The sequence below is a fragment of the Electrophorus electricus genome, chromosome 6, assembly GCF_013358815.1.
Source record: "Electrophorus electricus isolate fEleEle1 chromosome 6, fEleEle1.pri, whole genome shotgun sequence".
In the NCBI taxonomy this organism is placed as follows: Eukaryota; Metazoa; Chordata; class Actinopteri; order Gymnotiformes; family Gymnotidae; genus Electrophorus; species Electrophorus electricus.
Window position 1 is genome coordinate 14,048,887 of NC_049540.1, and position 15,646 is coordinate 14,064,532.

Sequence of the window (15,646 nt, forward strand, 5' to 3'; positions counted from 1 at the left end):
AACTTTCTTCTCAATGGTTTTTACACCTAATTAACTTTGTGTGTTCTTGCCTCTGTGTGTGTGTGTGTGTGTGTGTGTGTGTGTGTGTGTGTGTGTGTGTGTGTGTGTTACCTGAGCAGGGCTGCTCTGGGGAGGTGGGTGGAGTGAGGGGGATGCCACAGTTGGTGGAGTCTCTCGTGGTCCCCTGAGCTCCCTGGGCGGGTGAAGGCTGCTCCACAGGTACATCAGCCTGGGCAATGAGCACAAAGGCTGCTGGGTAGATCATCCGCACTCCACCTACAGGGACGACGGGACAAACGAACCCAACCAAGCAGGTGGCGTTGGGGGCCGGAACAGAGGTGTGAGAGGGAGAGAGAGAGCGAGAGAAAATAATGGTGTTCGAACAATGTAGAAGATTTAAAACACTGCTGACTGGTTCAATACACCCCAGTGGTATATATCAATAAATATCAATATTTAGTATTCTTCATAATCAAATCATTCAAAACCTGGGCTCATCTCACTTGCAAGCTTAGATAAACCTGCCCTTATAAGTTGAGCCTTAACCTGTAAACACACAGCCAGCTCGACGCCCCTCCCACCCTGCACCTGGTCTGCATGTCAGTTGGTAGTGTGTAACAGTGCTGTACTTATGCTTCAGGGTTCTGAGAAGGCAGCTTTCTCTACACTTCCTGAGGAGTCTGAGAAGTATTAGTAAGTCATTAGGCCATGGTTGTTACTCAGAATTTGTGTTCTGTGTCTGCTCTCTGGAGCTCTGTTGTTTGGAGTCTTTCATGCCTGGCTGTGTGAGAAGTATATTATTATTATTATCATCATTATTATTATTAGTTACAATTATATGGTGACTTTCTTAAACCAAGGACACTTTACAGGTAGAAATCAGCTTTTTAAAATCAATTCAGACATACAGATGAGAAGTGGCAGCCAAATTGCCCACAGCGCACATACGCACACCCACACACACGTATGTATATCTATATACATACGCAATTCACATTCATACAGGACAATTTAGCGTATCCAATCAACCCTGGTGACAGTGCCTCACACATATCAAGAGCCAAAACTAATCAAAGCTATGACTTTGTCCTGTCTGCTTACATGGGAATGCTGAGAGTGAGTGAGTCAAAAGCTTTCTTAGGCACCAGAAACAGCCGGCTGGCTGAATTCCAATCCATCCCAATCCCAATTAAGAGCAGACATTGCGTGTCTGGTTTATATCATGTCTGCCAATGCTCAGAGTAGATCATCGTTATCCAAAATGAACATGTCAGCAAGTCAGTACACTCTTTGAAAATCAACCCAAGCTAGCACGAAAGCCTCCCATCAGCTCGCCAGCATGGCCACGCCGGCTTCGTTGTGTGGTGCGGGGTGCCTCACCCACGATGACCTCCAGGGCAACGTGGCGGTGTGGGTCGCGGGTGGGCTCGGCTTCACCGCGCTCGCCCTCCTGCCGCTTCAGCACCACGGGGTAGAAGCTGCTCCACTCCTCCATCAGCTTCCGCACAGCCGGGTCGCTCATCTTGAAGGCCTGGCCCGTGAGGGTGCCGCCCAGTCCGTACGGGCTCAGGATCACTGCGAGCCAGAGGCGGGAGGCATACTGATCGGGCTGATCTAGGAACAGGCTTAACCTTTAGTCTTACTTAAAAGTAACAGGCTCCACCTTTAATCCCTCTTAAAGGGGCAACAGATAAATAGAGGCCATTGTGAAAAGGCGATCTAATCTCAAAGGTACGTCCAAAGAGGACTTTTAAGTACTAGTTATAGAGCCAAGGGCTCATGGGGCAGCTTCTCCTAAGGTGGGTAGACTCAGGTAGCCCGAGGAAGCCCAGGCTCGAGGAGGCCGTCTAACCCAGAAACATGGGATAAACGGTCACAAAGAAAACTGAGTCAAAAACACTGAGGTCAGAGTACAGGTGTATGAGCAGATACCACCCAGACGGAGGCCTCCGATGCGGGTTATGAGAGAAAGTGGGTGTAAAGGCTCCGCTTCGAGTGGGGCAGCAGGGAGGGTTTGAGGGGCGAGCGGGGCCAGCTCGGCTCACCCTGTATGGGGCTGCTGGAGCTCTGAGCCAGGCGCACGTGCTCCTCAGTGATGTGGTAGGCGGGCTGGTGCTGGCTGATCTCCACGCTGGTGCACACATTACTCTCGCCATGGAGGAAGAAGGAGAAAGAGCAGGAGAGGTGCTCGCTGCTGCTGGAGAGAGCGAGGGTGGATGGAGGGAGAGGAGAAAGAGGAGCAGGATGGAGAGAAAGAGGGGAAGAGAGAGATCTCATTTCAGACAGCACATAAATGGGACATATCAGTAATACTGCAACATTGCTTTAATGGAATAATATAAAAAGATATGCAGTAGGCATATTCCCAGTGCTTAGTACTTGCTTAAACGACAGCATAATCTATTTTTAAAGCCGTTTTGTTTACAGCTGTGCTTTTTTTGCAATCCAATATTCCTTTTTATTCCATCACATGATTTTTATTTTTTTTTAAACGTTCATAAACACAGCAAACCAAGGTCTGTTTATTACTTTGGGGGCAGCAAAATAACTCCTCTCTTCTAGCTTCGTACACGTGTGACAGAAGTGCGTGTACATCTCGGATAAAGGTATGAAGCTTTAGAGAGTAATAAGGACTACAGGGAGCTGTGTGATGGGTTTCCACAAGAGGGCGCTAAGCACTCAGTTGACGGAAGCAATTTGTGTGGCACATAAGCATTCCTCCAGCTCACCAAGAACAACAGAACGTTGGAGTCATAACAGCAGGCTGCTTCAGCGCGCACACACACACTTCTACGTGTACTGGCTGCAGAAGCTTTCCTCTTCTTGCATTTAAATAACTCAGATTACTGCTGTGCATCTATCTATCTATATATCTATATATCTATATCTATATATCTATATATATATATATATATATATATATCTATATATATATCTATATATATATATATATATATATATATATATATATATATATATATATATATAGTAAAAAAAATGTCTGCATCATCTCATAACTCTCCTCCCACTTTACCAAGCCAACTCTGTCCTACCACCATATGAAGAACTATTTTTAGAGGCACGGGGTGCCAATAGGAAAAGTCTCATGTTAGAGCATTGGACCAGGCTACCATACAACCCCCACCCATCCACCCACCTATCTCTCCACCCTCACACACATATGCACACTTGTAACCGCATCCAGCTTGGTGTGCAGTCTATGAAAAGCAAGCTCTGTTGCCTACTGTCTTCCAGCTAGCTGGTTCTTACACAGAGCCATCATTTAGACACTGCACATAAAGCGTGCTAGCCATTTAAGACACGCTCAAAGAGTAAAATAAATAAACGGGACATCGCACGACTTCCTAATGAGCAGAGGGATTTGTTAGAGGCTTTAAACACCAGAAAACAAGACAATTTCGCCGGTCAATCCGAGCACAGATCAAGCAATGCCTCTCAGAAAAGGCCGTCTTATCTCAGTAAGGGCACTATTAATCAAACCCAGACTTCCCCACCCTTACAGTTAGCATCGTCAGAAGTCTTAGCAGACTGACCTGGTTCGCTACATATTTATAAATGGATAATTATGCGGTGCGCGACAATGAGTGCAAATCAGCCAAGCCTATATGCACGCACAAAGGAAAAGGCAAAGAACTGCACATCTGCACTTTCTTTGAACCAATCTGGGGTTCCAGTTCCGCTGACAGCGAAACCACATTCGAGTCATGCTTTCAAAATACGCCGCTACCGAATCCATATTCAGGGACGAACGCAGGAACTCTCTGGTTCAAGGACGGGATGTTCGTCACCCAGGCGATCCCTCGGCGCACTGTAAACCGGGCTGGATTATTCGTCGTGCTGCGTCAGGCCGGCGCGAAGGAAAGTTGCAGGGAAGGTGTGACAGCGGAAGAGCAGCCCGGCACGCGCCGTGCTGAGGCGTCCGTCAGAATCCGCGTGGGGCCCCACGCTCTGACAGAGCAGCATGCCCAATCGCAGATCTTATCAAGGGCTTAGACAAGCGATCGGCGGCCGGGACGTTAAAAGGCTCCCAACCCCTCCGCTTCTGATAGCACGGCGGAGTGGAGGGGTTGCAAGAGAAAGCCCTCCTGCAAAGTTCTTTAATGAGCTTTTTCGTTACAAGCCTATCTTACAAACATTTTCGCTATGCACCGTATTCAGGGATGATTGTAGGGGTACTTACCATAACAAGATCTAGGAAATCTTGAATATAAAACACTAAAAAAAAATAAAAATCTAGAGAAATGTTGTTTGCAATTAATCTGATTATGTTTCTGCAATAGGCTTCTAGCAGTCTCAGCAGGTCTCTGCAGGGGTTCAATATGACCTAACTGATAGCACAGGAAGGCTATACAGTATTAGCACATTTTGACTATGTGATGTAGTCAATACATCAGGACCATGTAAACAGGAAGGAGCACATATACCCTTTGCATGGACTTGCATGGAAGCAGGTTTGAGTTACAGGTGTGCCGCATGGTGTACATGGTTGGGAGTCTGGACACCAGGGTCTCTCTCACCTCTCACCTTAATGCACCAAGCAGCTAGACAGCTGGAAGGCCGTAGAGTGAATAGCGCTCTCTTCCTAGAGCACCGTGTTGCTTAGCAGTGCAAGGTGACCAATAAGAACTGACACAGCTATAGACTTCATATTCAAAACACACTGCCTGGCCAAAAAAAAAAAGTGTCACCACCTGGATTTAACTAAGCAAATTGGTAAGAGCCTCCCATTGGATAATTACTGCACGGGTGATTATGTTTCAGCTGGCAACAAGTTATTTAACCCTAAATGATGCAGTGAGTAGCTTCTCATTTGTTAAACAACCATGTCGAAAGACACATCCTGTGGTCGTGGAAAAGATGTTGATCACTTTCAGAAGGGTCAAATTATTGGCATGCATCAAGCAGAGAAAATATCTAAGGAGACTGCTGAAAGTACTAAAATCTGGTTAAGAACTGTCCAACGCATTATTAAAAAGTGGAAGGACATGGGGAAACATCATCTCTGAGGAAGGAATGTGGTCGGAAAAAAATCTTGATTGATCATGATCGGCAATCACAAACGTGTGGTGAAATCAAATCGAAGAAAAACAACAGTAGGACTCAGGGATATGTTTAATAGTGAAAGTAAGAGCATTTCCACACGCACAATGCGAAGGGAACTCAAGGGATTGCGACTAAACAGCTGCATAGCCTTAACAAAACCACTGAGGCAAATCGGCAAAACGGCTTCAATTTGCTAGGGAGCATAAAGATTGGACTCTGGAGCAATGGAAGAAGGTCATGTGGTCTGATGAGTCCAGATTTACCATGTTTCAGAGTGATGGGCGCATCAGGGTAGGAAGAGAAGCGGCTGAAGTGATGCACCCATCATGCCTAGTGCCTACCATACAAGCCTGCGGGGGCAGTGCTATGATCTGGGGTTGCTACACTTGGTCAGGTCTAGGTTCAGCAATGTTGCGTGTCCAAATAATGAGGTCAGCTGACTACCTGAATATACTGAATGACCAGGTTATTCCATCAATGGATTTTTTCTTCCCTGATGGTATGGGCATATTCCAAGATGACAATGCCAGGATTCATCGGGCTCAGATTGTGAAAGAGCGGTTCAGGGAGCATGAGACATCATTTTCACACATGGATTGGCCACCACAGAGTCCAAACCTGAACCCCATTGAGAATCTTTGGGATGTGAAGACTTTCCGCAGTGGTCCAACTCTCCCATCATCAATACAAGATCTTGGGAAAAAATGTATGCAACTACGGACAGAAATAAATGTTGTGACATTGCAGAAGCTTGTGGAAACGATGCCACAGTAAATGCGTGCCGTAATCAAAGCTAAAGGCGGCCCAACGAAATATTAGTATGTGTGACTTTTTTTTTTGGCAGTGTATATTAAAATATAATATCAATAGTGTCATTATATTTCAAAAGTATATTTACCATCGTCATATTTCTCCATTACATTTGAAGATTATGACGTTTCTACAACTTTTTACAAAGTTTACAAAGGAGCCATGAAAGTTCAGCTGAAAGTCAGAGATGTGTTGGATTAAATGTGTTCCTGAACCTTCCGCCAACCTCCAAAATGATCTTGGTAAAGAAATGGATGCATAGCGTGGTGTAGGTTCCACCCTGCTCCACCTTCACTCCACCCAGCAGCAGTCAACACGACATGAAAAGAAACATCCACTCCGCTATGTGGCAGAAGGCAGCTGGGCTTCCGGTGCTTGGCACCCGGTTTATTGCTGATTTGGTGGGCAGAGGCGGCAGAGCAGCAGTGGAGTGACGTGTGACACTGCTGCTCCACTGGCAAAGTACTGGTGACTGAAGGGATGAGATGCTGGCTCACGGCCTTGGAGAGAGGGAGGGGTGTCAGAGGGGCAGAAAAAATAAGAGAATGGACAAAAATAGAGGGGGGAGGGAGAGAGAGGCGCTCCCTGACTCGGTGTGGGATTCAGATGCGCTCCCAATATTTAAATCCAGACTGAAAATGTCTTTCATTTTGCGCAAGCTTTTGGCTAACATATCTTAAAACGCCACTGTTTACAGCTCGACTGGGCTGTAAATATCGTTTCATGCGTTTTCACACGCACTGCAGCGCTTTGACGGATACGCCGCGTCTATAATCACTTACTGCTCTCACTCTGTAAGGTTTACTCTCTCCTCTCCACTCTTCTGTTTTATTCTCTGCCTGTCCTTTCTCTGAGCTGTTACGTCCTCGACTTGCAATACACTCCCAGCCTCACAACAGGATTCAGGCACACAATCAGTCCTTAAATCTGGACTGAAACATACCCATTAACACAAAGGTTTGGCTAATATTCCTTGATGCGTATGCGTTTACAAATGCTACTGTTTGCAACACCGCTGATATATTGACTCTGTCATCATACACTGCTTTCTTTTGCTAGTGCTCTTTTCTTGTTATTCTCTGTTGCTCTCCTACTCTCTGAGATGCCCCCGCTCCTTCTGACCCTGTGATACTGGTGGAGTTCAGCTGAGATACACACACACACACACACACACACACACACACCCCGCTCACTTGTCCCTAAACCATTCTCTACCACCATGAAGTCGCTTGTTTGCGGCCTGATAAAAGAAAACCTAGCCTTCCCCGAGTTGGTCCTGCACCAGACATGGTCTTGGGCTTCTGGCACACTCTTCATCACCAAGTCCAGACTGGACAACTTCCAACCTGCCTGAGCATCCAGTTTTATCAGTTATGACATGCACGTCTCCACAAACTTGCCTCACATTAGCTGTGTTTGTGCTCTGTTTTTCTATCGTGTTTCTCTGTAGTTTTCTTGGCTTATTATTGATTACTTCTGTTCACATGGTTATGCTGTCCAGTGTGGATCAGAGGGGGATGGGTTCCTCCTGCGAGTCTTGGTTCCTCATGTGGTTTCACAGGGGGGTTTCCTCTCATCACTATTGGGGGGGTGGGGGGGGGTTACACCCAGACATTTCTAAGGCTGCTTTGTGACAATGCCTGCTGTAAAAAAAAAAAAGAAAAAAAGAAAAAAAAAGGCCTATATAAATAAACTTTGATTGGTTGAGAGAGTGAGAGAGAACGAGAGAGGGAGAATAAGAGAGAGACTGGTGGAACAAATGGAGAGGATACAAGCCAGTACTTTCTTAAACGACCTTTAGAAAGAAATGAGATAAGTGACCTACTAAAAATATAGCTGATATGTTTAGGTTTTTAAAATGTACACTGTACAAGTACTTTACTTAGTGACTGTACTTAGTGTCTGTTCTTTACTTAGTGACTGTACTTAGTGTCTGTTCTTTACTTAGTGTCTGTAGTTTACTTAGTGACTGTAGTTTACTTAGTGTCTGTTCTTTACTTAGTGTCTGTTCTTTACTTAGTGACTGTAGTTTACTTAGTGTCTGTAGTTTACTTAGTGTCTGTAGTTTACTTAGTGTCTGTAGTTTACTTAGTGACTGTACTTAGTGTCTGTTCTTTACTTAGTGACTGTAGTTTACTTAGTGACTGTACTTAGTGTCTGTTCTTTACTTAGTGACTGTAGTTTACTTAGTGACTGTAGTTTACTTAGTGACTGTAGTTTACTTAGTCTCTCTTTCTCTACTGGTTCTGGACATTACTTGAAAAGTTTCAGACTGAATGTGTGAAATGTATTTAGACACAATGTCAGTCCATGTGTGTGTGTGTGTGTGAGTGTGTGTGTGTGTGCGCACGAGCACATGCATGTGTGTGAGTGAGAGAGGTAGAGTGAGAGGGACAGAGACTGGGTGTGAGCCGAAGCAAGTGAATTATTTAGTGCTGAACATACTTGATAGCTACAAACTTAACACACAGAGCACAGCATGTTCCACTGTGCACAATTAATAGTTTTACACTGAAATCAATCAGGAAATCCAGAGCTAGAGAGAACAGAGCATGAATGCACCATTTACTGTTCCCAGGGGTGTGTGCCAATCTGTGTGTGTGGGTTTCACATGCGTTATTATTTGTTCAGTGTCATGTTGCAGTCTGACGGCATGAGTTGTCTTTTATGTTATTATTCATTTTCTTAAATTCACCCCAGTGTTGGCTACTGCCAGTTCATCCCTATATACATCATCATCACCCCCTATCACGTGACAGCCAACGACATCGTGGGACAGCTCAATGCACGTGGAGGAAGACACTAAGTGCGCAACTCTGTGTGTGTGTGTGTGTGTGTGTGTGTGTGTGTGTGTGTGTGTGTGTGTGTGTGTGTGTGTGTGTGTGTGTGTGTGACCTAACAGATGCCCACAGTTGGCTGGCGTCTCTCTGGATCAACAGGGAGACAGAAGATCAGAGCCATCCTTCCCGCCCAGCGAAAGCTCAGCCAATCGGACTCGCTCGGAGCGCGGGCCACAGATGGCCGGGAACGGAGCTCAGCTCGACTGCACAAACCCACCTTCTCAGAACTCGGCCGCCTCAGCCAAGCACTGAGGCCTCGTGTCCGACAGACACCCCCAGCCATTCGCTCCCTCACCCAGCACAACTCCTGCTCACTTAAGCTCACGATCAAAAGCACCAAGTGTCACGTCGGGGTCAGGGCCGGAAATGCGACACCGTCTGTGGGTCTCTTTTTTTTCCCCACCATCTACTTGTTAACACATCACAGTGCCCCCTACAGGGCACCGGGCCAATGCTTTTGAACTGTGAGCCCCGCACAGCAGAAAGAAACACAGGAAACACCTCAACTGTCCTGCTGACAGGATGGGCACTGGTGCTGTAATTTACGACACCTCAGAGCCCTGATTAACAGAAACCTTTGCTGAGCAGTGAGATGACAGGATACACAGTAAACTGCCAAAATGTAGAGCCCCTCCAAACTACCAACAGTTGATATGTTTATAACCAGGAACCTATGTTTTATAAACTCATACGCTACCTTTAATGTTTTACTTACCAAGTGTAATCAATACACTTGAAGTTGAAGAGACCTAAACAGAATAGCATGGTTGTAAAAGGTTCCCGCATCTCACTTTTTATTGTTTCCTGCTTGCACATATAATGTGTTATCTATATAATCTTATCTGTGCTTTTACGGTTATGGCAGTGAAGAAACAGGCAGATATTGTGTTGGCACTACAACTATACGATGGGACAATAACCTTTAAGAGTCTGTCTCGCCTCTCGGAGAGGCGGCTGTCAGGACGGACAGGTACAGCACTGTTGGAATTCCAGAACACGGAGCACACGATTCATTGGGTCTGACGAAGGCTCGGGCGACTCTCCGTAAAGCAGGCTGCATTCCAAAGACTTTCGTCACAGCAGATGCCACAAGTGAGCGGCAAAACCACAAACATGTAAAGTGTCTCTAAGGAAAAGATGCTTTTTGGCCTCCCTGTCTTGCCAGAGGCACGTAGCATAAATACTGAGCTGGAGCGATCCCACACTGCGTGCGTTCAAACTGCCCGTTGCTTGAATTTCTGAGTGCATTATTTTCTTGATAGCCCTATTTTCATATTTTACCATTTCACTTTACACAATAAAATTAACGTCTCAGATCTGAGAATCACAGGAATGATTGAAGGTTTAATTGAGCAAACACTATTAAGGTGTCCTCAGTGAGTAAACGACATCAATCAAATCAAACCAACAAATCATTTTCCCCCAACAGAGTCTCGCTGACGTTATTAGTGTTGCTATCATACTTTTATCGCATTCTTAGCCAATCAATGCCATATATAGAGATAAGACTTGCACATGTGAAGGCAGTCAATAAAGCAACAGAAGAAACAAATCCTCTCAGCTACTACAAGAACATCACTCAAGCCAACGGGTAGCCCATTTAGATTAAGCTAGAAGAGACAGAATAATACCTAAAACATAAGGCATAAAATAGCCACAAACCCTCCTCAGTGCATACAACAAACACATCAGGATGAATGGATGGATGAAATGAGATCTTGGGTCAGTTCCCCTGTCTGGATCAGAACTTTAATCACAGAGGCTAGAAATGAGGAGCTGTTCCCAGATCAGTAAGCAAACAACCATTGGCTGCAAGCTAAGCAGCACCGAGTGACCCCATGATGTAGCCCGACACCAAACGTCCGTTGCCAAGGAGATGGTTAATGTCTCAATGTCATTCCTTTCCCCCCCTGGCCAAAGCAGGCTAGAGAAAACCATTCAAACACACCACAAATACACACAATTACATGCACATCAAAACCAGAGCAGACATGCAAGATCACATGTACCAAAGCCACATGGTGGTTAACTGCAAATGCAAAATTAAAGGTGATATAAAGAAGATATTAAAGAAAATTCGAATGTGTGCTGGCGGGCACGTATATTAACAAATGCCCACACAGGCTGGTGTTGCTAATTATGTGCACCTTGCTCTATGCGCAGATCAGTTCTAATCCTGATTAACACAACCCAATCCTTCAACCACCGTACTAATGTTTAATTTATAAGACCCTCTCTCTCTCTCTCTCTCTCTCTCTCTCTCTCTCTCTCTCTCTCTCTCTCTCTCTCTCTCTCTCTCTCTGTGTCTGTCCCCCTCTTGTCCCCTCTTCCTTTTTACATTTATCTGTCTGTGCACTCCCGCGCTCTCTCTCTCTCTCTCTCTCTCTCTCTCTCTCTCTACCTCCCTCTGGGAGTCTGATGCAATCCGTTACCAATGTACAGTGCACAATCCCAGACACAAAGAAAGGAGAAGAGGGGAAAAAAAAAAAAAAGGAGTGAGCGAGTGTGTGGAGAGAGGAGGTCTGGAGCGAGAGCGGGAGGAAGAGAGAGAGAGGTGGTCTGGAGGGAGGGAGAGAGAGAGAGAGCGAGCAGGTGGGGGGGGGAAGGCAGCACCTCCTCGGAGATGCGATGGTACTCCCCGTGCCCTGGGCAATGAGATTTAATGAAGCTTCACCTGGGTCACTGCGCCCCCTACTGGCCACCCACGCCACTGCTTTTGATCTATGAGCCCCACGCAGCACAAAGAAATGTAAGCCACGAAGAGAGAGCATGAGGGTGGATGTCTGTAGTGCGGTATTACATGCCGGTGGGGGGGGGAGGGAATGGGATTATGACACAATGTTTGTGTAAACGTGTGTGTCATCTGTGGGATTAATTCATGCAAATGCATGAAGGAAGCCTTGTGTGTTTGCTGGGTGAAGTAGCGTTTCGCTTTCATTTCGTGTCCATTTATTCAGAGTAGAGAAAGGAGCCAGTGAGTGTAAGAGAGAGGGAAAACCAGGCCTGAGTTTGCATGTGTCTTGGCACATATGGATTTCTGTGTGCTAAGGAATGGGGTGTGTGCGTCCGTGTGTGTGTGTGTGTGTGTGTGTGTGTGTGTCCGCCCTCCTTCTCTTGCTGTATGTGTTTCTCTCCCTCTCTCTCTCCCCTCCCCCCGCTCTCTCTCTCTCTCTCTCTCCCTCTCTCTCTCTCTCTGGAGCAGGCTGTTCAATAATTCACTGCTTGGCTCTGTGTTGGACCCTGCGGGAGGCACAGAAGCTGACAGTGTGGCACAGACAAAGCTGTCAAACTAGAGAAGAATCAGGTGGGCTTAACGGGGTCTAGTCCCCCCACCACACACACACACACACACACACACACACACACACACACACACAAACACACACAGACCTCTCCCCACTCTAAAAGCTCAGCAGGGAAGCCCTCCAAGTCTAAGCTCCCTGCCACTGCTCTGATATACACAGAGCTCCCCCCAAACCCCGCCACCCCCCTAAAACACACACACACACACACACACACACACACACACACACACACACGGACAAAGATGTAGACATCCCTGGAACCAATGTGCATATGTCCACAAACACATACCATTCTACATGTGAACATAAACATTCCATCAGTCTCTGTATACATCTCAAGAGTTTCTCGGTCTTCTCTCCCTTCAGAACACTAGTGCACAACAAAAGACAGCACGATACCAATTATACCAATCAGCCAGATATTGATACTGATCTTGATATGTTTCCAATAAAAAGCACTGTTAAGCAGTGGTTCAGTTATTTGGGTGAAACAGATTGTTAGGGAAGCTTTTGATGTGAGATGTGTTATATAAATAAAGTATTTCGCTTATTAAAAGACTAATGGTCACACAGCATCTATCATGAATGCAACAATGTTTATTGTCTTTGACATCACCTGATTGGTTCCTCTCTCTCTCGCTCTCTCTGCCTGCCTGCCTCATTCACTCACTCCTGAAATTAACAATATAGTTCCACATCAACTTTACACTGACCACAGAATTCTTCTTCTTGTGAATTTCAACGGTAAGTCGCTTTTCTTCCTGCTACGCACCAGGCACTAGATGAGCAGACAGAGAGAGACCACCTGTACTACGAGTCTCTCGTCACCCCACCTCTGCTTAAAACCAGCTGAAAATGTAAATCTCATAACCATTACAAGATGGTTATTCTTTCTAGCCAAAAGATTTCATCTATGGACAGAGCTTAAATTAGCTTATTCTCTAACGTCTTATTCAAATGTTCCACCTTAATACTCAGCAGGCTGAATATATTACAGCCATATAGTAATGGACTTCATGAATCCGGTGCACTTCCCTTGTTGGGCTGTTCTCTCTGGCTCTGTCAGGTTTCTCCTTTACCCACCTCTGAACTGTTTTTACTTCACCGCCAAACTAGAAACAACATTGTTCGTTTGTTTTTTTAAAGAACAGCTTAATAAATAAATCAGTGTTGGTCACGGATCTGTGGCGGTGAACAGCGCTAAGACGCTATTTCGTCTCGTTTAAATGTTCTCAATAGAAGACAGATAACCAACCCCCCCCCCCCCCCCCCCAAACATAACAGCAATGCTGTCATCATTCCTGTGTGAGTGCATACATATTTGCATTTGAGCATAATGGTTGTTATCGTTATTGTGAAGAAAACTGTACAGTTAATCCTTACAGCTGTGTATAAACTGTGCTCAAGCTCCATCATGTGAACTACTCAAACTAACCTGGCTGGTCTCACATCACCTGCAGTGATACACTTAATCACTGAATTCAGGTGGTTTATTCAGTTCCATTGCCATAGCAAAACCAAGCACATAGCCATGCAGTCTGCCTTTACAAACATTTATGAAAGAATGGGTCATTCTAAAGGTCTCGCTGGTACTGTAATGTGACGCCACTGTTGCAACAAGTCAGTTTCTTTCCTCCTCAATATTCAACGCCCAACCGTGAGTGGTATTATTGAAAAGTGTAAGTGTTTAGGAACCACAGCAACTCGGCCACAAAGCGAGAACACGCAAAGTTATTGAGCAGGGTCGCCGAGTGCTGACAGGCATAGTGCGGAAATGTCGCATAAAAGTCGCCAACGTTGGTGTGAAACTGGCCAATAACTGCAGAGTTCCAACACACCTCTGGCATTAACATCAGCACAAACACTGTGCACTGGGAAATTCATGGCAGGGGTTTCCATGGCCGAACAGCTGTAAGCCTTACATCACCAAGCACAACACTGAGCGTCACAGAGAGGTGTAAAGCACACCTCTGCCACTGGCCTCTGGAGCAGTGGAAACGTGTTCTGTAGAGTGACAAATCACGCTTCTCTATCTGCCAGTCTGATGGGCAAGTCTGGCTTTGCTGAATGCCAGGACATTACCTGCCTGACTGCAATGTTCCAATGTTTGGTGGAGGAGGGATAATGCTATGGGATTGTTTTTCCGGGGTTGGACTAGACCCCTTAGTTCTTGTGAAGGGAAATCTTAAAGCTTCAGTATACCAAGACATTTTGGACAAATGTGTGCTTCCAACTCTTTGGGAATAGTTTGGGGAAGGTCCTCTTCTTTTCCAGCATGTGTCCAAGTGTACAAAGCACTGGTGGTGTGGAAGAACTCGACTGGCCCAGACAGAGCTCTGACCTGAACCTCATCAAACACCTTTGGGAGGAACTAGAATGGAGATTGGGAGCCAGACCCTCTCGTCCAACATCAGTGTCTGACCTCGCAAACGCTCTTCTGGATGAATTAGCAAACATTTCCACAGACACACTCCAAAATCCTGTAGAAAGCCTTCATATTAATGCTTATGGATTTGTACGTGTAATGTGCAGGCATCCCAATACTTTTGCCCATATAGTGCATTTTCAGGCTGGATCGGTAACGGTATCGGATCGGTTTCCTTCAGTTTTTTTTCTCCTGACATCTGATCCAGCATTTTCTCCTGACATCGACACGATTCCGAAATGTAGTATCAGATCGGTGCCATTTGTAGCATTGTGTGCACGCACACACACACTGAATGTAAAATGTAATGTGCAAACACAGGCTGCTAGCCCTTCTCTCTTGAGGGAAAACATGTCTCCTCATTGTTCTAAGGGGAGTCAAGTGGGGGGGGGGGGGTCAAGAGATAACAGAAGGTTAGAGGGAGATAGAGAGGCAGAGAGAGAGGGAGAGATAGTGCGTGTTTGTGGGTACACCTCCTCTGATATGCTGTCAAGCCAGATAAACACAGGATCTCTCAGCACATACTCCTAACTCGTAGCCTTCCTCACTTCTAGCCGCTTGTCCTCCTCCTCCTTATCTCCACTCCATTTTTCACATTTCGCAACATATATAAACTCTAAACCTGTCATACATGCATTATTGAGCAGAATTATCCTCGTGAAGAACTTTAGTTAGTACATAAAGTACTTATTACACACCATAATTCAGTCCTACTCTACATAAAGTACTTATTACACACCATAATTCAGTCCTACTCTACATAAAGTACGTAGTACACACCATAATACACACCATAATTCAGTCCTACTCTACATAAAATACATAGTACACACCATAATTCAGTCCTACTCTACATAAAGTACGTAGTACACACCATAATACACACCATAATTCAGTCCTACTCTACGTAAAATACATAGTACACACCATAATTCAGTCCTACTCTACATAAAGTACGTAGTACACACCATAATACACACCATAATTCAGTCCTACTGTACATAAAGTACTTATTACACACCATAATTCAGTCCTACTCTACATAAAGTACTTATTACACACCACAGTTCAGTCCTACTCTACATAAAGTACGTAGTACACACCATAATACACACCATAATTCAGTCCTACTCTACATAAAATACATAGTACACACCATAATTCAGTCCTACTATGCATAAAGTATTCATTACACACCATAA

The 15,646-nt window shown here is 45.3% G+C and overlaps 1 protein-coding gene across 5 annotated transcripts in view; it reads right to left on the bottom strand.

Annotated features, from left to right (window-relative positions):
• The window catches only part of LOC113583944 (mediator of RNA polymerase II transcription subunit 13-like), a 64,266-nt gene that overhangs the window by 14,105 nt on the left and 34,515 nt on the right, over positions 1-15,646 (bottom strand). For 4 of the 5 annotated variants that reach the window (XM_035526998.1, XM_035526997.1, XM_035526995.1 and 1 more), the window contains 3 exons: positions 2,046-2,197; positions 1,381-1,575; positions 112-276 (listed from right to left, as the gene is read on the bottom strand). In XM_035526998.1, the coding sequence (XP_035382891.1) occupies positions 112-276; positions 1,381-1,575; positions 2,046-2,197 (512 nt within the window). The remainder of the gene's footprint in view (positions 1-111; positions 277-1,380; positions 1,576-2,045; positions 2,198-15,646) is intronic. The other variant, XM_035526996.1, reaches the window with a different exon arrangement.